General features: G+C 44.1%; 1 protein-coding gene across 16 annotated transcripts in view; it reads left to right on the forward strand.

The window, feature by feature from the left end:
* RHOBTB1 (Rho related BTB domain containing 1) overlaps positions 1 to 20,039 on the forward strand; it is a 121,458-nt gene that overhangs the window by 74,883 nt on the left and 26,536 nt on the right. For 14 of the 16 annotated variants that reach the window (XM_013063067.2, XM_045069877.1, XM_013063068.2 and 11 more), the window contains 2 exons: positions 8,405 to 8,606; positions 8,965 to 9,068. In XM_013063067.2, the coding sequence (XP_012918521.1) occupies positions 8,415 to 8,606; positions 8,965 to 9,068 (296 nt within the window). In that variant the 5' untranslated portion in view covers positions 8,405 to 8,414. The other 2 variants (XM_004765676.3, XM_045069878.1) reach the window with 2 other exon arrangements.

Below are 20,039 nucleotides of genomic sequence, written 5' to 3' on the forward strand. Positions count from 1 at the left end.
CAAATCAGAAGTTGGCAAATACCCTGGGGACAGTATAAAGGAAGAATGCTCTAAGTGCATCTTTTTTCCAAAACGAAACTTGTGTTTGTCTACTTTGCTTCATCTCTGCTGGTTCCTGGTCCAGCCATTCCCCCTGGAGGACCTGGGAACCTCCTAACGGGTCCTTCTGCCACTGCTCCCCACACAGCGACCTCAGTGATGTCAGGGATGCTTCTCAGAAGCACATCAGACGCTGTGACTCCTCTGTCTGCAACCTTTCAGTCGCTTCTCATTGCATTTAGAATAAAACCCAAGTTCCCTACTGTGGCCTGAAGGCCACATGTGATGTGGCTCCTGCCTCCTCTCCAACCTCACCTCTCCTGTTCCCCTGCTCCAGCTCTGGCAGGCCTGCCTCTCTGCCAGCTGGTGACTGGGCCCTGCTCATTCTTCAGGTAGCAAGAAGGTGGGGCCTTCTCAAAGAGGCCTCCCTTGTCCTTCTGCAGGCCTCCCAACCATTATTTTCTCTCATAACACCCTTTCGTTTTTCTTCGAGGAATTTAAGTCAAGTTTATGACTCCATCTACCTGTTTCTCTCACCTGACTGAGAGGGTCCATGAGAGCAAGAACCACACCCAGCTTGCTTACCACTGTATACCTGTACCATAGGACTGGCGCTCACTACATGCCCAGTGCTATTCTTTCTTGAACTAATTAAGACTGCCTGAGTCCTAAAGCTGCAGCACAATTTCAGTGGTGGATCAGGGCCATGAGAAAGGACATCTGAGCAGAGTGACAAGAGCAGAGTCACCGAAGGAAATGTTACCTGGCATATTTGCAGACAGAAGTCACCCAGTATGTCTAGAACATAACACACAGTTTACTTGTTGTGGTTTTGAAACCTATCCTGAATTTTTTACGCATCTTTTATGCTACATGTTTTATCCGTCTTTATTTTTCAACTGGGGCAGCATTTATTAAGGGCAGTGGATAGATAGCAAGTTTATTTCTAATCCTGGCTCACCTCCCCCACTGACATTGAGTTTAAAAAAAGAGAGAAAGAGTGTGATCTTGTGTCGGTCCCCATTATCACAGGACGCTGGTGAGGATAATGAGTGGATGTTTAAAAAAGTACCTCTGTATTATCTGTAATCCTAGATTTATATGCACTGTCCTTTCTGTTACTTAAATTCTTTTTCTTTCTGTTTTTATCAAAACTTTCAGTTGAAAAAAAATACTGTTGATTTGAGCGATGAAAGGCAATTTTATCCTGGAGATGTATTTCTGTAAACTTTTGATTTAGGGAAGCGCAGCTCAACCCGACTGTCTCTTTCCCAGATCTGGACCCACTCTCCCTTCCAGCTGAGATGTTTATATTATGCACAGAGCAGCTCCCGCCTGCCTAGGACTGGTGATTAAGAGCTCAGGATAATGAAATCTGCAGTCGGAACTTGGCTGTGGGCTATGGTTATTATGCAACTCTTAACATTTCTCCTTTGTTTCTGTCAATAATATAAAATTCCCAGTTTTTCTTTGTGAGCTCACTCTTCAAATACACTACAATGTGTTCCACCAGCATTATTTAATGACCAAGTTAAATTATTTCTTAAAGTTCAGATTACATGCTTTTCTAAAGGTCAAGAAAATTTAGTGGCTGTGCGACGCCCCGTTCAAACCCTCTAGGAACAACTGAATGAACTGAAAGTACAGAGGCCCCTCTGTGGCCCTTAGAGTTTTGTCTCTAAGCAGACTGCTTACCATGCTTTGATTCAAATAGCAAACGTAACGAGAAACACAACACAGGTGATGGTAAGAGATGGTGTGTTCCAGTGGGGAGTGGTTTGGAGCAATTAGAAGATGCCTAGTAAGATGTTGTGGACAAATGATAAGTCTTCCCTGCCCACCCTCTCTAATATCTGGATTTCTCATGGTAGGAATAACTCACACCCGGAGCAGGACTCAAAGAGTGGCTCTGTACTCAAATGCGCCTAACCAGGGGAAACCAGAGTATCTTGAACTTTATCAGCCATAGTGCCTTGGAATTATTGAATTATGGAGAGAGGACTGTGATGGTCATTTATCCATAGTGTGATTGATCCACTGTGAATGTGCCTGACCCTTCCTAAGAGCCTGGGTCTTAAAAGAGGAACAGGACATCAGAAAGGCCATCGTCTCAAGCCTGAAGGTGGGAACAGGTACCACTCTGGGAAGAGAAATGATTTGAAAAGGAGACCTGGGCAGCTGAGCTCACATTTGGCTGTGTCACTCTTTGGCTTATGGTTGTCCCTAGAAGAGAGTCACAGGTAAATTGGGGGACCTGTGGACCCGAATGAATAGACAAAGAAAATTTACTCAAGTAGGGCATGGTATACGCTTGCATTCCAAGTACTTCGGCACATGGTAGTACCCCAGAAACACATAATGATTCATTAAGGGCATGAGATGGGCACTTTGAAGGTGTAGCCACAGGAAAAATACAAATTTCACAAACTACCCTTCTATCTTTTGCTAATATAGGAAAAACTGAGTGTATATGTGTCTTTGTGATTGTAATTCTCCTAGAACCATTTACTATACAAAGGAGGAAGTAAATCAGTCTATGTAGAGGCAGGGCAATTAGGAAAACTTTTTAGAGGTGGTCATATCTCACTGAATAAGGTTTTAAGTAATGAGCAGAATTTGCCAGGCAGACAAGAAATGATATAGAGGGTTGACTGTGGAATAATATGTGTAAAGGCACTGAGATGGCAAACAACATTTAGAATTTAGGAGACCATTTTGTGTGACAGAAGCATACTGTCACTGTTGTAAAAAATTTCTGAAGGGGTGCCTGGGTGGCTCAGTGGTTTAAAGCCTCTGCCTTCAGCTCAGGTCATGATCTCAGGGTCCTGGGATCAAGCCCTGCATTGGGTTCTCTGCTCGGCGGCGGGCCTGCTTCCTCCTCTCTCCCTCTCTGCCTGCCTCTCTGCCTCCTTGTGATCTCTGTCTGTCAAATAAATAAATAAAATATTTTTTAAAAAAATTACCAAAAATTTGGGGCACCTGAGTAGCTCAGTCAGTTAGGCATCCAGCTCTTGGTTTTGGCTCAGGTCATGATCTCGGGGTCATGAGATGGAGCCCTGCATGGAGTTACTTGGGATTCTTTCCCTCTCCTCTCCCTCCCCCTCTGCCCCTCCCCCTGCTTGCAAACGTATGCGCCCATGCTTGTGCGCATTTGTGCGCGCTCTCTCTCTCTTTAAATAAATAAATAAAGTCATTCTTAAAAATTACCAAAAACTTGGTGGTTAAAACAAACCAAATTTATTATCTTACAGTTCTCGAGGTTAAAAGTCTGAAATGGGTTTCATTGGGATAAAATGAAGATGTCGGTAGGCTGTGTTCCTTCTGGTGGCTCTAGGAGAAAATACGTCTCCTTTTCTTGTCCAGCTTCTAGAGGTCACTTGCATCCCTTGGTTTATGGCCCTTACCTCTTTCTTCCACATAAGAACCTGAGTGCATGCACTGGACCTACCCAGACAACCCAGAATGACCTCCTTAGGCCAAAGTCAGCTGATTAGCAGCTTAATTCCATCTGCTACTCCAACGCCCCATGCCATGTAATAGAACACATTCGCGAATCCCAGAGATGAGGACATAAACATCTTTGAAGGACATTATTCTGCATACCACACATGCAATAAAGATGTGGAGGGTGATGGGGAAGAGAAAGTTGGCATGATCCACCAGCCCTAGGTAGGAAAGATCATCCATCCAAAAGGGACCTATATCATCTGATACTTTTTTTTTTTTTAATTAGAGAAGGTGTCAAGGTCCTGGTCATTTTTCTAAGGTGTAATGGGTGTGTTTAAGTTAATTACTAATATACAACAAATCACCACAAACCTCAGTGGTTTAGTACAATAATTTGTCCTTTCTCATGAATCTGTAGGTTGGCTGGTGATTCTCTTAACTGGGTTCACTCATGAAGCTTCGTTCAGCTGGAGAGTTGGCCGGGCCGGAGGGTACAAGGAGCACACTCTGGCATGTGGTGAAACCATAGGCAGGGCTTCCTCGATTACTCTCGCTGTGAATTCCATTCCTCTGCTATGCCCGGCCAGCTTTTTTACACAACAGCCTCAGGACAGCATTCCTGCAGCGTGAGAGCGGACCTGCAGGGCTTCTGGAAGCCTTGACTCTGGGACCCGCACAGCATCACCACCGCATTCTCCCGGATTAGGCCACAGTCACAAAGCTAACTCAGATTCAAGATGGTGGGAAATCAATTTCGTCTCCTGATGAGAGTTGCCATCATGACCACATTTCCCCTAGTGAAGAGAGGAGTTTTTACTCTAAGAGTAGGATTTTGAAACTCAAGATTTCAGGGGTAAAATGTATCTGGCCGACAATGTCCAGCACGTGACCAAGAGAAGGGCTCCAGGAAAGTGCAGAGAAGGTCACTGGTGCCGTAGAGGTGGAGGGACTGTGGGGCTAGAGTGTGGGACACATCACCCTATGGACACAGAAAGAAGGCTGAGTTGGTGGTAAACATGGAGGAGGGACATGACATCTGGAAGGTGATAGTAATCATTGTGTGGGCACCTGGGGCGACTGGGCAGCCTGGAGGTCATGACCACAGTCTCTAAGCAGTCTGGGGGACGGTAGGCATCAGTACCCAGGGGCTGGCATCCTCACCGAGTCCTCTCTCCCCAGCCCCCACACCGTCCTGTTCACTTGCCATCTTAAAAAAACATCCCTCTCTGACACCCAGAACGTGCAGATACACTCTTCAGCACCTCATGGTCAGCGTCCATGTCCTGAGGACTCCGTGAAAATATGAAACAAAGTTCTAGTCAGTTTTGAGTAAGATACAAAGTTGCCATAGTAACAGGTTACCAGTGTCAGTCCTTTCTAGCTTTTCTTTTTTTTTTATTATACTTTCTTTGTTTCCTCAGATATGGATCTAAGGGCAAAAGGGTGTCTTCCCTATCAGCAGTCGTCATGGTGGTGAAATTTATTAACAGACTTAAGTGAATAATATTTATTGCTCTCATTCTACATAAATAAAAATCAGAAACCAGATAGTCATTAACCAGATGGTCCTAAGAGCTCATTCAACCGTAAGAGTGCTACATAGGAATAAATTAGAGCCCATAACAAGTAAAGAAGAATAAAATTGCATATTTTTATCATTCTCACAATTTAATATTTGTTTATGTGTAACAGATAAACAATCAGGTTATAATACACATGTAGATGTATTTTCAGATTACCATGAAATAAAATTTCTACCCGAAAGAAAAGATTCTCAGTATTTGGAAATCCAGAAAACCCTTCCTGGAACTTCCAGGTCTCGAGTGAGGGATCTGGGCTGCGAGTGTAGAATTCTGCGCTGCCTTTTGTCTCCCTTACTTGTTGTTCCCTTAAAATCTTGGTTAAATGTTCTCCCCTTTGTACGAGGCCCAAGACCTTTGGCAGTCACTTCAGTTTTGAGCAGATTGCTCGAGATTAGAGGACTCACGGATGTTATTCTCACCTTTGACACAGAAATTCTTCTTAGGACTGTGCATGAGATATGTCTATAAATAGTAATGATATTTTTGTAATCATAGCCTTTATATAAAACCAGGAGGGCTTTTATCCCCTTCAGAGTAGTCTTCTGTGAAAGCTACACAGTTATTCCACCAACTCTGTCATGATTCAAATTATTTGGGGGGGTTCCTTTTTGGTGACTGCTCTCAAAGCTAGTTTACAAGCCAACAAGAAAACCAACCATGTATTTTTTGCATCTGTTTCAGTTTTGACTTAATCCAAACATGCCCCCAAATTTTAAGGATCGGCTCTCTATGACTTTATATCTGCTTAAAAGAATAAAATTGACTTTCAAAAGAGAAAGGTTTTCCACCACTTAGCACAGTCAAAATAGTATACCTCAGGTTCCGGAGTTGTGGGGCTCTGAACAGATCCTGCTTTTCTGGGCACGGGGTGCCCCTTGGTAGTATCACCACAGAAACATATCCAGTTTCTTATCAATAACTACCGCTACCATTTTTATTCTAGAATCTGGAAATAACCCAGAAAAATATATTTAACCTACCTTTCCACTGTATTATCGTTTAGCTAATTACCTCCAACTCCCATTCAGAACTTTTTCTGCCTTCTTTGTGTAACATCAGGTACTCTCCAGCTTATACCTATGTTTTTAGTTTTTCGATGAATTACTCCTCAGTTACCCTACTAAAATGTATCCTTTGTATAGATGTTTGTGGTTATTAGTGTTCTGATTCTGCATCTAACTCTGGTCTTTCCCCTGACTCAGTTCAGGGTGTTCATCTTCATCATCACGATTAGAATCTCTGGGGTCATCAGTGTGTCGGCTCCGTCAGTTCCCCTTCCCCTCACTGCTTGAGGAGACCGGTGCTAGAATTCCCATTTAACAGATGGGGAAGCTGAGGCTAAAAGCACACGTGGCAAATGGCTAGAAAATGGGGAGACTAGGATTCACACATCCCTTCAAAGGCAGGGATTTTCTCAACCTCAGCACTCTGACATTTGGGTCCTAATTATTCTTTGTGATGGGGAACTGTCCCTTGTAGTGTGTTTCAAAGCATCTCTGGCCTCTACCCACTAGAAGCCGGTAGCGCTCCCCGACCCCATCGTGACAACCAGAAATATCTCCAGACTTTGTTAAATGTTCTCCAGCAAATACTTAAGGACCGCTGGTCTAATCCCAAAGTCAGCATAGACTAGATTTTAAAGAGATCAATTTGAGGAGTCACCACACATGGGTAATCATCAGAATTGAATTGGAGGTTTTCTTAAGCCTCTTTCTTACCCAAGACCTTCAGAATCTGCATTTGCCAGGTGGGGAACAGGTATTTTAAGTCTCTCTGTGGCATCTGAGCCATAGACCAGATCCTAACCTCACCACACATCTATTCTTTGAATCACTCCACTCAATTCTCACCGAACAGTCTCTAGCCTCAGGTTTAACACCTCCTGTGATGGTGTTATAGGAGACAATCTCGTGTTCAGATGGTCCTAACTGGGAAAAAGTTTTCATTCTATTTAATAACCTTCTTTCTGTCTCTCCCGTCACAATCTTAATCTCATATTAACCAAATCATCCATTTTCTCCAATCAGATGATTTAAACACTTACTGAGTCCCAGGTGTGTATCAAGCCCTACTCTGAACAGTTTCTTGACCATCGTGGCCATTAAAACCACTATCAACTTGTTAAAAGTGACGAGCTAGGGGTGCCTAGGCGGCTTAGTCGGTTAAGTATCCGACTGTTGATTTCAGCTCAGGTCATGATCTCAGGGTCTTGAGATCAAGCCCCGAATTGGGTTCCACACTCAGCAGGGAGTCCGCTTCCCTTTCTTTCTCTATCTCCCTCTCTCTCTCTCTCTCTGTCTGCCCCTCTCCTGTTCACACACACTCTCCCTCTCTAAAATAATCTTTTTTTTTAAGTGACTTATCTAATCAGTTTTCTCTGTTTAACAATAGACTTTCTCAAAAGGGCGATTATAATCCATTAAAATCTTAAAATGTTACATGGTTGGTCACCCATCCAGCTTGCTGCCAGGAAGCAGTCTGCTCTGGATTTTATGGAGCTTCCTGCCCCCAGGAGGGCGGGGGTTGGGGGTGGAGACCTGGCAGCAGCTTTTTCTCCTCCCTTTGACCGCTCACTCAGCAACCCTCTTAAACCTTTTTGATGGTTTCTAGAACATTCCAAACTAGCTCCTCATCCTGGCAAAATCATTCTTTACCATATGCTCCAGATTTCTTGGTGAAAACAGAGAATTTTAAAATCTGTTGCTTTATGGTGCCCCTCTTGAGAATACCATTTTTATGAATTTGATTAATTAAAATCGGTAAATGAATATAAATTAATTTTACAAATGTATCAAAATTCAGTCTTACAGTTTACCCTTCTTTGAAGCCGAGGAATCCTTTCTGCTTGCCCTTTGGATCCCTCTCGAAGTCACGGTGGTAGTGGAGAACCTCCATTAAACTGCCTTTCAGTGGGGGATTTGGGGTCGGGGGAAGATTGTGATGGTGTAGATGCTAATATTGCCAAGCAGCTCACACCCCGATATCTAGGGTTAAAGCTGCAGGTGACCGGTCTCTTTCATGGGTCCACATGAGTAGCTAGTGAGCTATGAATGTGTGCCAGCGATCCTGACTTGCCTGGTTGAATTTTCAGTAGGCAGGTTGTGTTTGGAGAAAACCAAGGAGAAAATAACATGTTAACGGGAATAAACCGTTTGGGGTCAAAATAACAATCCGGCCGATGTTTTTGTACTCATGTGAGACATAAACAGAAAACTTGAGTTTGAGTTAGGTTTCGTATGAACTTCCGAACTTCGTGCTTATGCTTGGGCACCTCCGGAGAAGTGGCTGGCTGGGCGCCTCTCGTCTCTGACTGCCCCGTCCCTCTCTCCTTACAGAGTTTTATAAATGGACACTGACATGGACTACGAAAGGCCCAACGTCGAAACCATCAAGTGTGTGGTCGTGGGAGACAACGCCGTGGGGAAGACGCGCTTGATCTGTGCCCGAGCGTGTAACACAACCCTCACGCAATATCAGCTGCTGGCCACCCACGTGCCTACCGTGTGGGCGATCGACCAGTACCGAGTGTGCCAGGAGGTAAGGTGTGCAGAGCTTCTCTAGGCTGCTCAGAGCGCGTCCCTGCTATGGCCAGGCTGACTCTACCAGGGGGTCGGGGGTAATTAGTGCATGCAAAGTCAGGCTAATGTTCTTGGTGCCACCAAGAGAAAACAAAAGCAGAATGTGCCATTGGGAGTCTGGCTATCGTCTCCTGAATGAGGGGGGTGAGGGCTGTTTGAGTCGAGATTCCCAGAGGAGAATTTGGACTTGGCTCGAGTCCTGTTGGATGAGACGAGAAGACGCATGTGGGACAATGGGCCTTGAGGGTGCTCACTTGGGCGTCCTCCTGAGGAGCCTCAGAAGGACGCTGAGCAAGAATGCGCTCTCTCTCCTGCAGGTCCTGGAGCGGTCCCGGGATGTTGTGGATGAAGTGAGTGTTTCTCTCAGGCTTTGGGATACTTTCGGCGATCACCACAAGGACAGGCGTTTTGCATATGGCAGGTAAACCGAGGCCGGTGCTGTGCGGTTGAGCTTGAGCACAATTTCCTTTCTGAAACCTGCAGCTGCTTCATAGATCAACAAAAGCCACAACACGTGGCCTTGAAATGTGTTGGGTTCTGTACTGTGTTTAAGGAAAAAGCAAAAAAAAAAAAAAAAAAAAAAAAGTATTGTCTTCTGATGTCAAGAAAAGCAGTCTGCCTTGACACTAGGTCCCTCCCAGGACGTCCCTCGTTGAAAACAACCAGTGTTGGCTGAACTGGGACGATTTCTAGAGGATTCTGGTGTGCTCTGGCCCTGGGCTGCTTTGATTGCTGTTTTCCTGAGTGGTACGTTATTTACCTTTTGCTAGACTGTTTTAAGTTATTTTAGCACTTGGCCACCCCACTTCAGAAGGTCTCTTTGGTCTTTTCATAACCATATTAGCAGAATCTGGTGTTATTTGCTTTGGGCTTTGTTATTCAAAAAGTCTATTATTTTTATTTGAAGGTCATTTTTTTTTTTTAAGAAAGAAAAATACCTCTGAAATCCTTCACAAGGCACATTTCCAAAATGAACTGAGGCACTGATGTCTAATTTTACATTAAAAATCAAGGAAACATCCAGTGAAATCCCTGCAGTGATTCTTGGACACTGATATGACAAGGAACATGGTCAAAGTGCCTGAAGTATTTAGGAATTTCTTCTTGTCACCCTAACTTAAGGTCTCTCGGTGAATGTTAAAAGCTATCAAAATCTAGATAAGGACATTTTCTTACTCCTTAATTGTAAATTAACACATTTGATCTTAAGGTTAGAATTTAGGTGTCACGGATCCCTTGTGCCTTGTTGACATTGAATGTCATGTGACCTCACAGGACTGGATTAGGTACTCAAGGCCTTGAGCTCCTCCGTGGTACTGAGATAGACATTTCTAAAGTTACCTCTCTTTCTTCAAGCCAGTAGCTCTCTGAAGCCTCTGAACAGACTGTGACGGGCATTTATCCACGTGGTCTAAAATACTGAAAAAAGCTGCTAAAAGTGTCGGTCCCATCCCTAAGAAGTTGTTCACATGCTGAAAGACTGCCATTTAGACCAGTTTGTTCATGGGGACTCAGCAGAGAGGGGTATGGGAAGTAAAACACTAATTTTCATGTCCTCTGGGTCATGAGGAGTTTTGAGGTTAGTATCCAGTGTTGTAGGCACTTTCTTCTCCTTGAATTTCCTGTTCCATGATTTCCTTTCTTTCTGTGGCGGTCGGTCACGTGACTCCATCAGTTCCGACTGCATTGTTCTGCTCCCTAGTCTGTAGTGTTTGGTTCTATCAGCTCTAACCTGCTCCCCCTTTGATATGGAAACAGGAGAGGGGTGTCAGGACACAGGGTGTTTCTGGCCCAGCTCTCCATGACTCTCAGTTTATGTGCTTGTTTGTACCTTGTGTTCCCTCTGTCTTCTCCAAGCCTCCGCAGCCTGCAGGCCTCCTGCCGCAGACCCCACCACGGGTAAAGAACAAATCCCAGAGCTGTTCTGTCCCAGCCTCCAGCATCTTTCCATATTGCTAATTATGGGATTCCACATCGATGTGACACCAAAACAGTACATTTTGTGGAAGAGTCTGGTAGGAATAGGAGTTTCTCTTACTTGGGATAGGGTTCAGGCCACCGCATTTCATTGCTTTGCAAGAGCTGATTAATTTCTTTGTGACTTCCATTTTTAGCTTTCTATCCTTCAGGAAGGAAAAAAAAATCCTAATTATAATTTTTGACAATCAGTTTGGTTTGCACACCTGCTTTTTGATGGATGTTTTTTACTGTGCTTGGTGTGAATGACGAATTAGGGGGATGTGATGTATTCCTTATACCTGGAAATGTATTTGGAACCTCTTTAAAATCATTCGTTTGATTCTTGTGGTGATAGTGAGCAAAACCAAAGTTGCCTTAGACCTTTTCCTCTCCTTCCTGGCACCGGGGTAGTTGATAAGTTGTCCCCTCAAACATTCTCTGGCATGGACAGGCACTGCTTGCAGTGTGGATCCTGTGGTTCAAGGTGCTGTTGGTCTGCCTACTTGAATCTGTAATTTTCCTAGCATGATGGAACTATAAGCAGAAGGGCATTTTTCAACCCATTTTTTAACCAACCAGAATAATAGTTCCAATTTATCAAAAGCTTACATGTGCCAGTCTAAATGTTAGGTGCTTTGCCAACATTATTTCAGTTAATCCTTTCAGGAGCCCTAGAAGGCCAGAGATGATTTCCATGCTACAGCGGAGGACAAAGTTGAGTTCTTTTACAACCATAACTTGCTCAAGAGTGAGTTTCAGAAGCAGAGTCAAACCCACCTCTGCTTGACTCCTGGCCCCCACTCCTTCTTCCGTGCCAAGCTACCTCAATCTCACTATAAACAGATGCAGCTAGAACCCACCCCCACATTGATGAGCTGGGTATTTCTTTCCCTATTTGTTCAAAGGCTTAGAACTAGAAGAGATCTTGGGCGACTGGGTGGCTCAGTCGTAAGCGCCTGCCTTCGGCTCAGGTCACTATCCCAGGGTCCTGGGATCGAGTCCAGAGTCAGGCTCCCTGCTCAGCAGGGAGTCTGCTTCTCCTTCTGCCTCTCTCTACCAGTCTGCCTACTTAGGCGTGCTCTTTCTCTCTCTCTCTCTCTCTGTGTCAAATAAATAAACAAATAAAATCTTTAAAAAAAAAAAAAAAACTCAAGTCGATCTCACAGTGTCACCTGGTTGACCTCTCTGCTTCAGGAAGAGAAATCATCCACCCAAGGAAAAACATCGAGGATAGGAGTCCTTCTCCTATTGGATGGAGAGGAAAGACAGCAGAGCGGCTTCAGCACCCCAGCACAGAGCACATCTGGCATCTGTCAAACCCTCTCTTGTCTGGAGTAAATGACTCCAACTCTCTCGTAGCGTTTCTTCCCACCACCTACTTTCTGTGCACTTTGGATGACCCTTTGAAGCTCTTCGCTGGATCTTTTAAAATATCAAGAACAAAACTGTACCTAGTAACCATGACTGTGATTAACTGCTCCTTTTTGGCAAGAAGACAGACTCTTTTTAAAGGGCTGTCGCTCCAGATTTTCTCCCCAGAACCGTTACAAGGATGAATGTTCACAGTTAGGTACCTGGCATGGAAAATACAGACAGGGAGGATGGGCTCTGGGCCCCCTGCCCCTCTCCTGTAGTCACACCACACATAAATAATTACCGATTTTATTGTTTCCTTTCCTCGAAAACCTCCACCATTGATCTGACTCAGGATCAAATAACCTTCAGACACGTCCTAAAGCCTATGAGGCTGGAAGTTAGGGATAAACAGCAGCGAGGCTTCCTGTGAGCCAGGCCTGTGCCCGATGCTCTACCACTTCATTCTTGTGGTGACCCTGCAAAGTAGGCTCATTTCACAGTTGAGCAGACAGGCGCAGAATGGGGCCAAGGTCAGTCAGCGAGGAGAGAGGAAGCTGGAACTTTTCCTGTGAGTTCCGCCTGACTCCAGAGCCCGCATCTTCCCTCTCCACCGTGTTGTGGCTGGAAATGGTGACTGAGGACCAACTTCTCTTCAGGGCACTCCTAGTCCAGGCTGATGTCTATGCTGCTCTGTGTGGATAGGGAAGACCAGCCTTCTCCCGTCTACCATCAGCTCTAATATGCCATTGTGCCTCTTCAGTTCTTTAATACGTAACAAACAGCTTATTTCCTTAAATAGCTAAACATGAGTGATCTCACTTTCAGTAAACATGGTACATCCAAGTGAGCTTTTTGAAAGGGAGGAGAAGCCCTGGGCACTTTAGACGGCATGCTCTCCCCTAAAAATTTAACTAACGTACCCAGAACCTTGCCCTTACACCCCGTAGGTTCTGGGCATATTTTCTATTCAGCCAGAACTGATTGATTAATACAGATTATTCTTTCACACAGGTTTTTCTCAAATGTTGTCAGTTCCTGTGAGAGGTATGGTATGAGTTTTAGATGACAGCATTAATCAGAGCCATGGTCTGTGTGTGTCTATTTAGGTAAGATAGGTCTGGTTTCACAGTGAAGGCACATGAAATCAGATACACCATGAATACCTCCCGTTTTGAATGCTCGGTTGAGGCTCTTTTAAAAATTCAGGACTATGGGTGACCAGTGTTTATGTCTTTGTCTAGGATTGGCTGTACTTGTGGTTAATGGCAGGGGGAAAAGTAGGAAGCATCTAATGTGTCTAGAAAGAGTGCTTTGAATTAGCTCCTCTTGTCCACGGCAGGTTATAAACGCTGGGCCAGAAGTAACATTCAGACGATGATTTCAGCCTGTTGGACCGTGAAATCTATCAAGTGGAGTTGGGCCTGGGCCAAGACTAAGCTGAGGCAATAAGGCACTCACCTCCGGCATAAAATATAAATAGTAATAACTTTTAAAAGATAGAATCCCTGATTTTTTTTAATTTTTTATTTTTTTATTAACATAATGTATTATTAGCCCCAAGGGTACAGGTCTATGACCTGATTTTTTTTCCTTTCTTTTTTTTTTTTTAAGATTTTATTTATTTATGTGACAGACAGAGATCACAAGTAGGCAGAAAGGCAGGCAGAGAGAGGAGGAAGCAGGCTCCCAGCTGAGCAGAGAGCCCGATGCCAGGGCTCAATCCCAGGACCCTGGGATCATGACCCGAGCTGAAGGCAGAGGCTTTAACCCACTGAGCCACCCAGACGCCCCTTTTATTTTTTTTCAGTCTTGGTAGGGTTCGGCATGGCACTATTACTGGTCCTGACTTTATTTAAATTTTTGATACTTTATTCACCGTGGATTTTTTTTCTATATTTTTTTTAAAAATAAAGCAGGCATCTGGAATACATAGTTTTTTGGTACCTTGTTGAACTTTGCATCTGAGATAAAAGCGTCCTTCTCACTCTCAAAATCCTTTTCATCTGAGTCCTGGCCCAGATGGTAGACTTGAGACACAGGCAGCAAAGGAGCAAGAGGAGTAAAGTTCACAATGTGCATACTATATGGAAAAGTAACTCAAATCGCACTTCTAAATGTGGGCACCAAAGGATCTGGGGAAGCTGTTGCAACCTCTGTCCTAAAGCTATTTAGTCCTGTGTACTGCTGTGGCCTAAAGAACTAAGATTTGCCCAGGTTATAGAAAACAGGAGAAAGGGGGCGCCTGACTGGCTCAGTCGGTTAAGCATCTGACTGTTCAGGGCACCTGGGTGGCTCAGTGGGTTGAGGCCTCTGCCTTCAGCTCAGGTCATGATCCCAGGGTCCTGGGATCGAGCACCACATCGGGCTCTGCAGGGAGCCTGCTTTCTCTTCTCTCTCTCTCTCTACCTGCCTCTCTGCCTACTTGTGGTCTCTGTCAAATAAATAAAATCTCTAAAAAAAAAAAAAAAAAAAAAGCATCTGACTATTCATCTCAGCTCAGGTCTTGATCTCAGGGTGGTAAGTTCAAGCCTTCTGTGGGTATGGGTATTCCACAGTCCCTACTGAAAGAAAGAAACAAAGAGGGAGGGAGAGAGAGAGGGTAGGGAGGAAGAAAGAAAAGAAAGGAAGGAAAGAGAGAGAAAGAGAAAAGAGAGGGAGAGAGAGAAAGGAAGGAAGAAAAAGAAAAGTAGAAAGACCTGGAAGAACAGCTAGCTGGACCAAGGATCAAGAATAGTTGTTCCTAGGAGGTCGGACTAAACTGCAGGTTTGAGCAGGCCTGCCCATGCTGGTTGTTCCGATGTCAGAGTTCTAGGGAGAGGTAAATCAGCAAATTTTAGCGGGTCCCTGGATGATTATAAAGCAGGTGGTCCTCAAGCCATGCTTTGTTACACACGGCCATGGAATCATGATTATCGTGCTCTTTAATGAACCTCAGCCAAAAGGGAACAATCTCTTAAAGATTAGAGACAGAGCTTTCGAGTGAAGGAAACTAGGGGAAAGAGGACATACTGTGTGATTCCATTTCTGTAACATTCTGGAAAATGCAATCCATGATGAGAGTAGACCACTGGTTGCCTAGAAAAGAAGAGGGAGGGGGAGGGATGGATTATAAAGGGACACAAGGAAACTTTGGAAGTGATGGAAATGTTTGTTATTTTGATTGGGATGAGAGTATTGAGTGCATATGTATGTCAGAACTAGTCAAACTGAACCCTTTAAGTGTGCAAAGTTTATTGTATTTAAATTATATCTCAAATATTTTTTAAATAAAAATATTTTTATGGACAGTCTAATCTATGAAATGTGAGGAAGTGTGCATGGTAGACTATATATGTTTTCATTATTTATAGAACTTGAAGTTAATTCACATTGAGAATACAAATCATTTGTGTGAACTTAGGGGGGAAATATGAGATCAAATCCTGAATAGATGACTGTGAGAAATGGAATGGTTCTAGAATCTCAAAGCTCAACGATGGAACACTTATCAAATTATCCCCAAACCAGGCTGACTCCCTTTTCCCAGAGATAAGCCCTCAGGCATGTGGATCAGTCTGACCAAGGGGCCTGTGTCTTTGGCTGTGGTTCTGTTTGTATCTTTTTCTAAGAAGATCCATTGGCTGAAATACCCTGTGATAACCTAATAGAGGACTTCACATTCCCTGAAAGTTTCCCGTTTCTCCATTTCTCACTCAAATAATAACAATGTAGGCTTTTGTGCTTGGTTCCTTCTAGAACTGGGGAGGGCAGTGATAACCTGTGGGAGTATACAAATGACTTTGTCCCTTTCGTACTCAGTCACTCTGGCTGAGGATTGGGTGCAGAGGTGGGCGAGGAGTGACCTTCCCCTGGGTGAGGTCGCTGCCCATTTGGTTGAGAGGTGCTATCCCTTTTTGTTTCTCTGGACTGAGGCCCAGCCTGCCTGCCCAGGCTCATCTCTTGCTCCAGACATAACAATATTTGCTGTTCTGTGTTCTCTGTGGCCAGTTGACCCACAAACGTGCATTATATCCACCTAGACATCACACCCCTGCTCACCTATTTTTTTTTTTAAGATTTTATTTATTTATTTGACAGACAGAGATCACAAGTAGGCAGAGAGGCAAGCAGAGAGAGAGGAGGAAGCAGGCCTCCTGCTGAGCAGAGAGCCCAATGCGGGGCTCGATCCCAGGACCCTGAGATCATGACCTGAGCCGAAGGCGGAGGCTTAACCCACTGAGCCACCCAGGCACCCACTGCCCGCCTATTCTTTACCTAGTTAATTATCACAACTATTCTAAGAGTTTAGGACAAGAGTCACAAACTCCCACAAATCCCCTTCGTACTCTCTCCCCTTCCCTGTCCCCTCTAGAATCCAGGTGAAATGTCTCTCCCTTATGTTCCACAGGGCACCCCGGCAACTCTCTAGCATAGCCATGATCATACTGTCTGAAAATTGGATCCTTCATCATCTTCTTCTGGTGCCCTTATGCTACGGCTCCTGGTATCTGTAAGACGGGAATTTGTCTGTTTACTCTCTGTCTCCGGTGCTGGGGGCCTGGCACAGAGGAGGAGCTTCATAAATGTTAGTTGAATGCCTGCATGAATCTGTCAATCAGTCTTACACATGGCAGGATCTTATGAGGTATTTACAGGGAAGTCTCACTGTAACAAACTCCCAAACTGTTTCACTAGGTCGAATTTTATATTTGCACTTTCTTATAGTAAGAAGCACAAATCATGGACCACGGTGAGGGTGAGATGGATGGAAAACTGGTGCCTAGCCTCTCCTTAATAGATGAGCAAATGAAAAGATGGGCTGTGAGGCCAGGAAAAAAAGGAGGGAGGTAAACTGAGCCACCTCCCCAAAACCACATTTCCACCCCAGATTTTTCGATTTGTGAATTCTTTTCATAAAGCCTTGCTTGAGTGATTATTCTTTTTTAAAATATTTTGTTTGTCTGAGAGAGAGCACAAGAGTGAGAGAAAGAGCGGAAGCGCAAAGTGGGGGATGGGGAGGGAAAGTAGAGGGAGCAGGAGAAGGAGAACCCCGCTGAGCAGGGAGCCCGCCCAGGGCTCAATCCCAGCACCCTGGATTCATGACCTGAGCCGAAGACAGATGCTGAACTAAGTCACTCGGGTGCCCTTGAAGGAGTTTTCTTAAACAAAATTATATGTATTAATACTTACAATTTTCCAATTGTAGGTTTCCTTTCTGAGTGTCATTTCCAAGATCTTTATAAGCATCATTTTTTAGTATATTTGTTTATCTAAACACCTTAAATCCATTTGACCAACAGTGAGGACATGAACTCGAAGAATCGAAGGTGGATTATTACTGCTTTGTGCTTATTCAAAATAAATAAACAAAAATGTATTCTGCCAAAGGCATGCAAACAATTTGAACACTTAAACTTGGTGGAAATATATAGATTCTGCACCAGAACACTCAAGCCCAGGATTGCAGTGAAGCCAGATCCTCCAGCGCCCAGAAAAATGTGCCACACTCTGTACCGTCCTCGGTCTGCTGTCCCCACACTGTCTTCCTGCTCTGAACTGGTGTATCTTCTATGGTGACCAGAAGACAAAGCATCAGAAAGCCGGGATTTCTCCGGACCGGGGTTTCTCGGTCCAACCGAGCCCTGTCCCTAGGATGAATTTGTCCTTGGGAAACAGTATTGCCAAATGAGATAGCAACAATACTTGATTGATGGCTGGGGTCACTCGTGTTCCAGGACCTGGAAGGATGCTGGCTGCTCCCCAAACACTGTTCACGAGGCTGGGAAGGACAGCCCCTTGTGGTTCAGGAAAGCGTTGATGGCCCCACAAGGTGCCATAGAAACATGACAATGAGTCCACCAAATTGGGTAAAGAGAATAAGGGACTATTAATTAATGATAAATTAATAATTATAATTAATAATCAATAAGGCATTGTTCAACATATTAATGTCTTACGTTCTGTCTTCTTTTTACCTTTTTTCTATTACTACTTAACTGGAAGCTTGACAAGTAGGGTCAAATAATACCTAAGTGCGTTGACTTTTTATCAGTTTGTGGTGTTTCTTTTTTTTTTTTTAAACATTTTTTTTAAGATTTTGTTCATTTGAGAGAGAGAGAGAGCAAGCACAAGCAGGGGGAGAGGCAGAAGCAGACTCTCCACTGAGCTGGGAGTCTGACGTGAGGCTGGATCCCAGGACCTGGATGTCATGACCTGAGCCGAAAGCAGACGCTTAACCATCTGAGCCACCCAGGTGCACCCCAATTTGTGGTGTTTCTTTACTGGAATATTCTGACGAAGAAATCTATTTCAGCCCATACAGTTTTCCCTTTTAAATTAAGTGGTAAGAAGAAAGAGACTGTTGAGTAATTCTGCAGTGTCTTCAGGGGATGATTCTGTCACTAGCTTTCAGCAGTTACATTTCAATAAAGGACACAAGCTGGGAAGCCAAGAAGAAAACCTCTCTTGATGAGAATGTTCTGTCCTTCTTTCTAGTTGCAACACACGAGATATATATATCCTTGGTGACTTCGGAGCCCATAATCATGTTTGTCTGACAATAATTGGTACTGTAAAGTTTACAGGACATTTTCACAGATATTTTTCTTAATGCATTTTATCAATAATCCCATCAAGAACTTTTAATTTTGGCCATTCATTAGGTGTCCAAAATCATTCCACCAGTTTATTCTCTCCCTGGAACTCCTGTGTCCCCAGCCTAGAGAATATAGTCAGAAGGACCAAGTGCTGAACTAGAGAAAGATAAAGCAAATTAGCAAATTGTCTTTTCAACTTATCATCTTGGCTAGTTGACTGAATTTGTTTGTTTGTTTGTTTGTTTTTGTTTTTGCTTTGTTTTTTTTTTTTTTTAAAACAAGATGGTCAGGACACCTGGGTGGCTCAGGTGGCTAAACGTCTGCCTTTGGATCAGGTCATATTCCTATGATCAAACCCCAAACTGGGCTCCCTGCTCAGTGGGGAGTTAGCTTCTCCCTTTGCTCCTCCCCCTGCTTGTGCTCCCACGAGCTCTCTCTCTCTCAAATAACTAAATCTTAAAAAAATAAAAAACAAGATGGGCTGTGAAATGGAGGGTGCTCCCTTCAGCCTGAATTCTGTGTTACTTACCGAAAGTAACCGGCCTGCTTCTTTATGCTTCCTTTGCTTCTGGAGATAATCTAATTCCATGAAGAGATCATTAACCCATTATTATCTTGGCGTGAGGTGGGGTAAATGGATTTTTTAGATAAATTCCAATAATTTAGAAATACATATTAACTGGTTAATCTCTGCCGTATACCAGAGATATCACATGGCTTTCAGCCCTCATTGTCTGAAGAAATACAATAGCTCACAAACTGCTTTTAGCTTTTTATCAAGACCCTAATGTATTCCTTAACTGACTTATTTGGGGCCTCACCTCATTTCCTTTAGACTTTAGAACTGTGGACACGTTCGCATCTACATCTTTTATCTTTCGATACCTATAAGGCCTTTTTATTCTCTAAACAGTCATTGAGGGCCTCTTTTGTCGCAAACAATGGTGTGGCACACAATGGGAAAGAGGAGCTAATAGGATCAGGACAGACTCTCTGAAGAGGAAACTTTCGGTCCACCGGGGAAGACAGCAACAAATAAGTACAATTCAGTATTAGCAACGCTGAGCTTCAGATGTCCATACCAGAACCGGGGAGAGAGGACTGCTCAGGACCAGCACTCTGGCACCATTCTTGATTCCTTTTGCTCGCATCCCACTCTCGGCCCCTGAGCAAACCCTGCCCGCTCCCCCACCCCACCCCACCACCCCGCACATATGTACGGAACGCGACCAGTTAGTTCTCACCACCTACAGCTGCTCCCAGGCCAAAGTCATATCATCTCTCACATTTGTTACCTTTTCATTGGTCCCATCCTTCTGCCTTTTCACCCCTGACAGTCCCCCTCCTCTCCCCCATGACCAATTAGTCAGTTCTCATTATAGCAGTGGGACAGCCCTGTTGAAACATAGATTATATCATGTCATTTTGCTCAAAAACCCTAACAGTTCACCAGTTCATTCAAACTAAAAGCCACAACCCCAGGAGACCCTACCTACCTCTGT

This window comes from Mustela putorius, unplaced genomic scaffold (genome assembly GCF_011764305.1).
Source record: "Mustela putorius furo isolate JIRA1106 unplaced genomic scaffold, ASM1176430v1.1 tig00003949_pilon_pilon_pilon, whole genome shotgun sequence".
NCBI classification, from domain to species: Eukaryota; Metazoa; Chordata; class Mammalia; order Carnivora; family Mustelidae; genus Mustela; species Mustela putorius.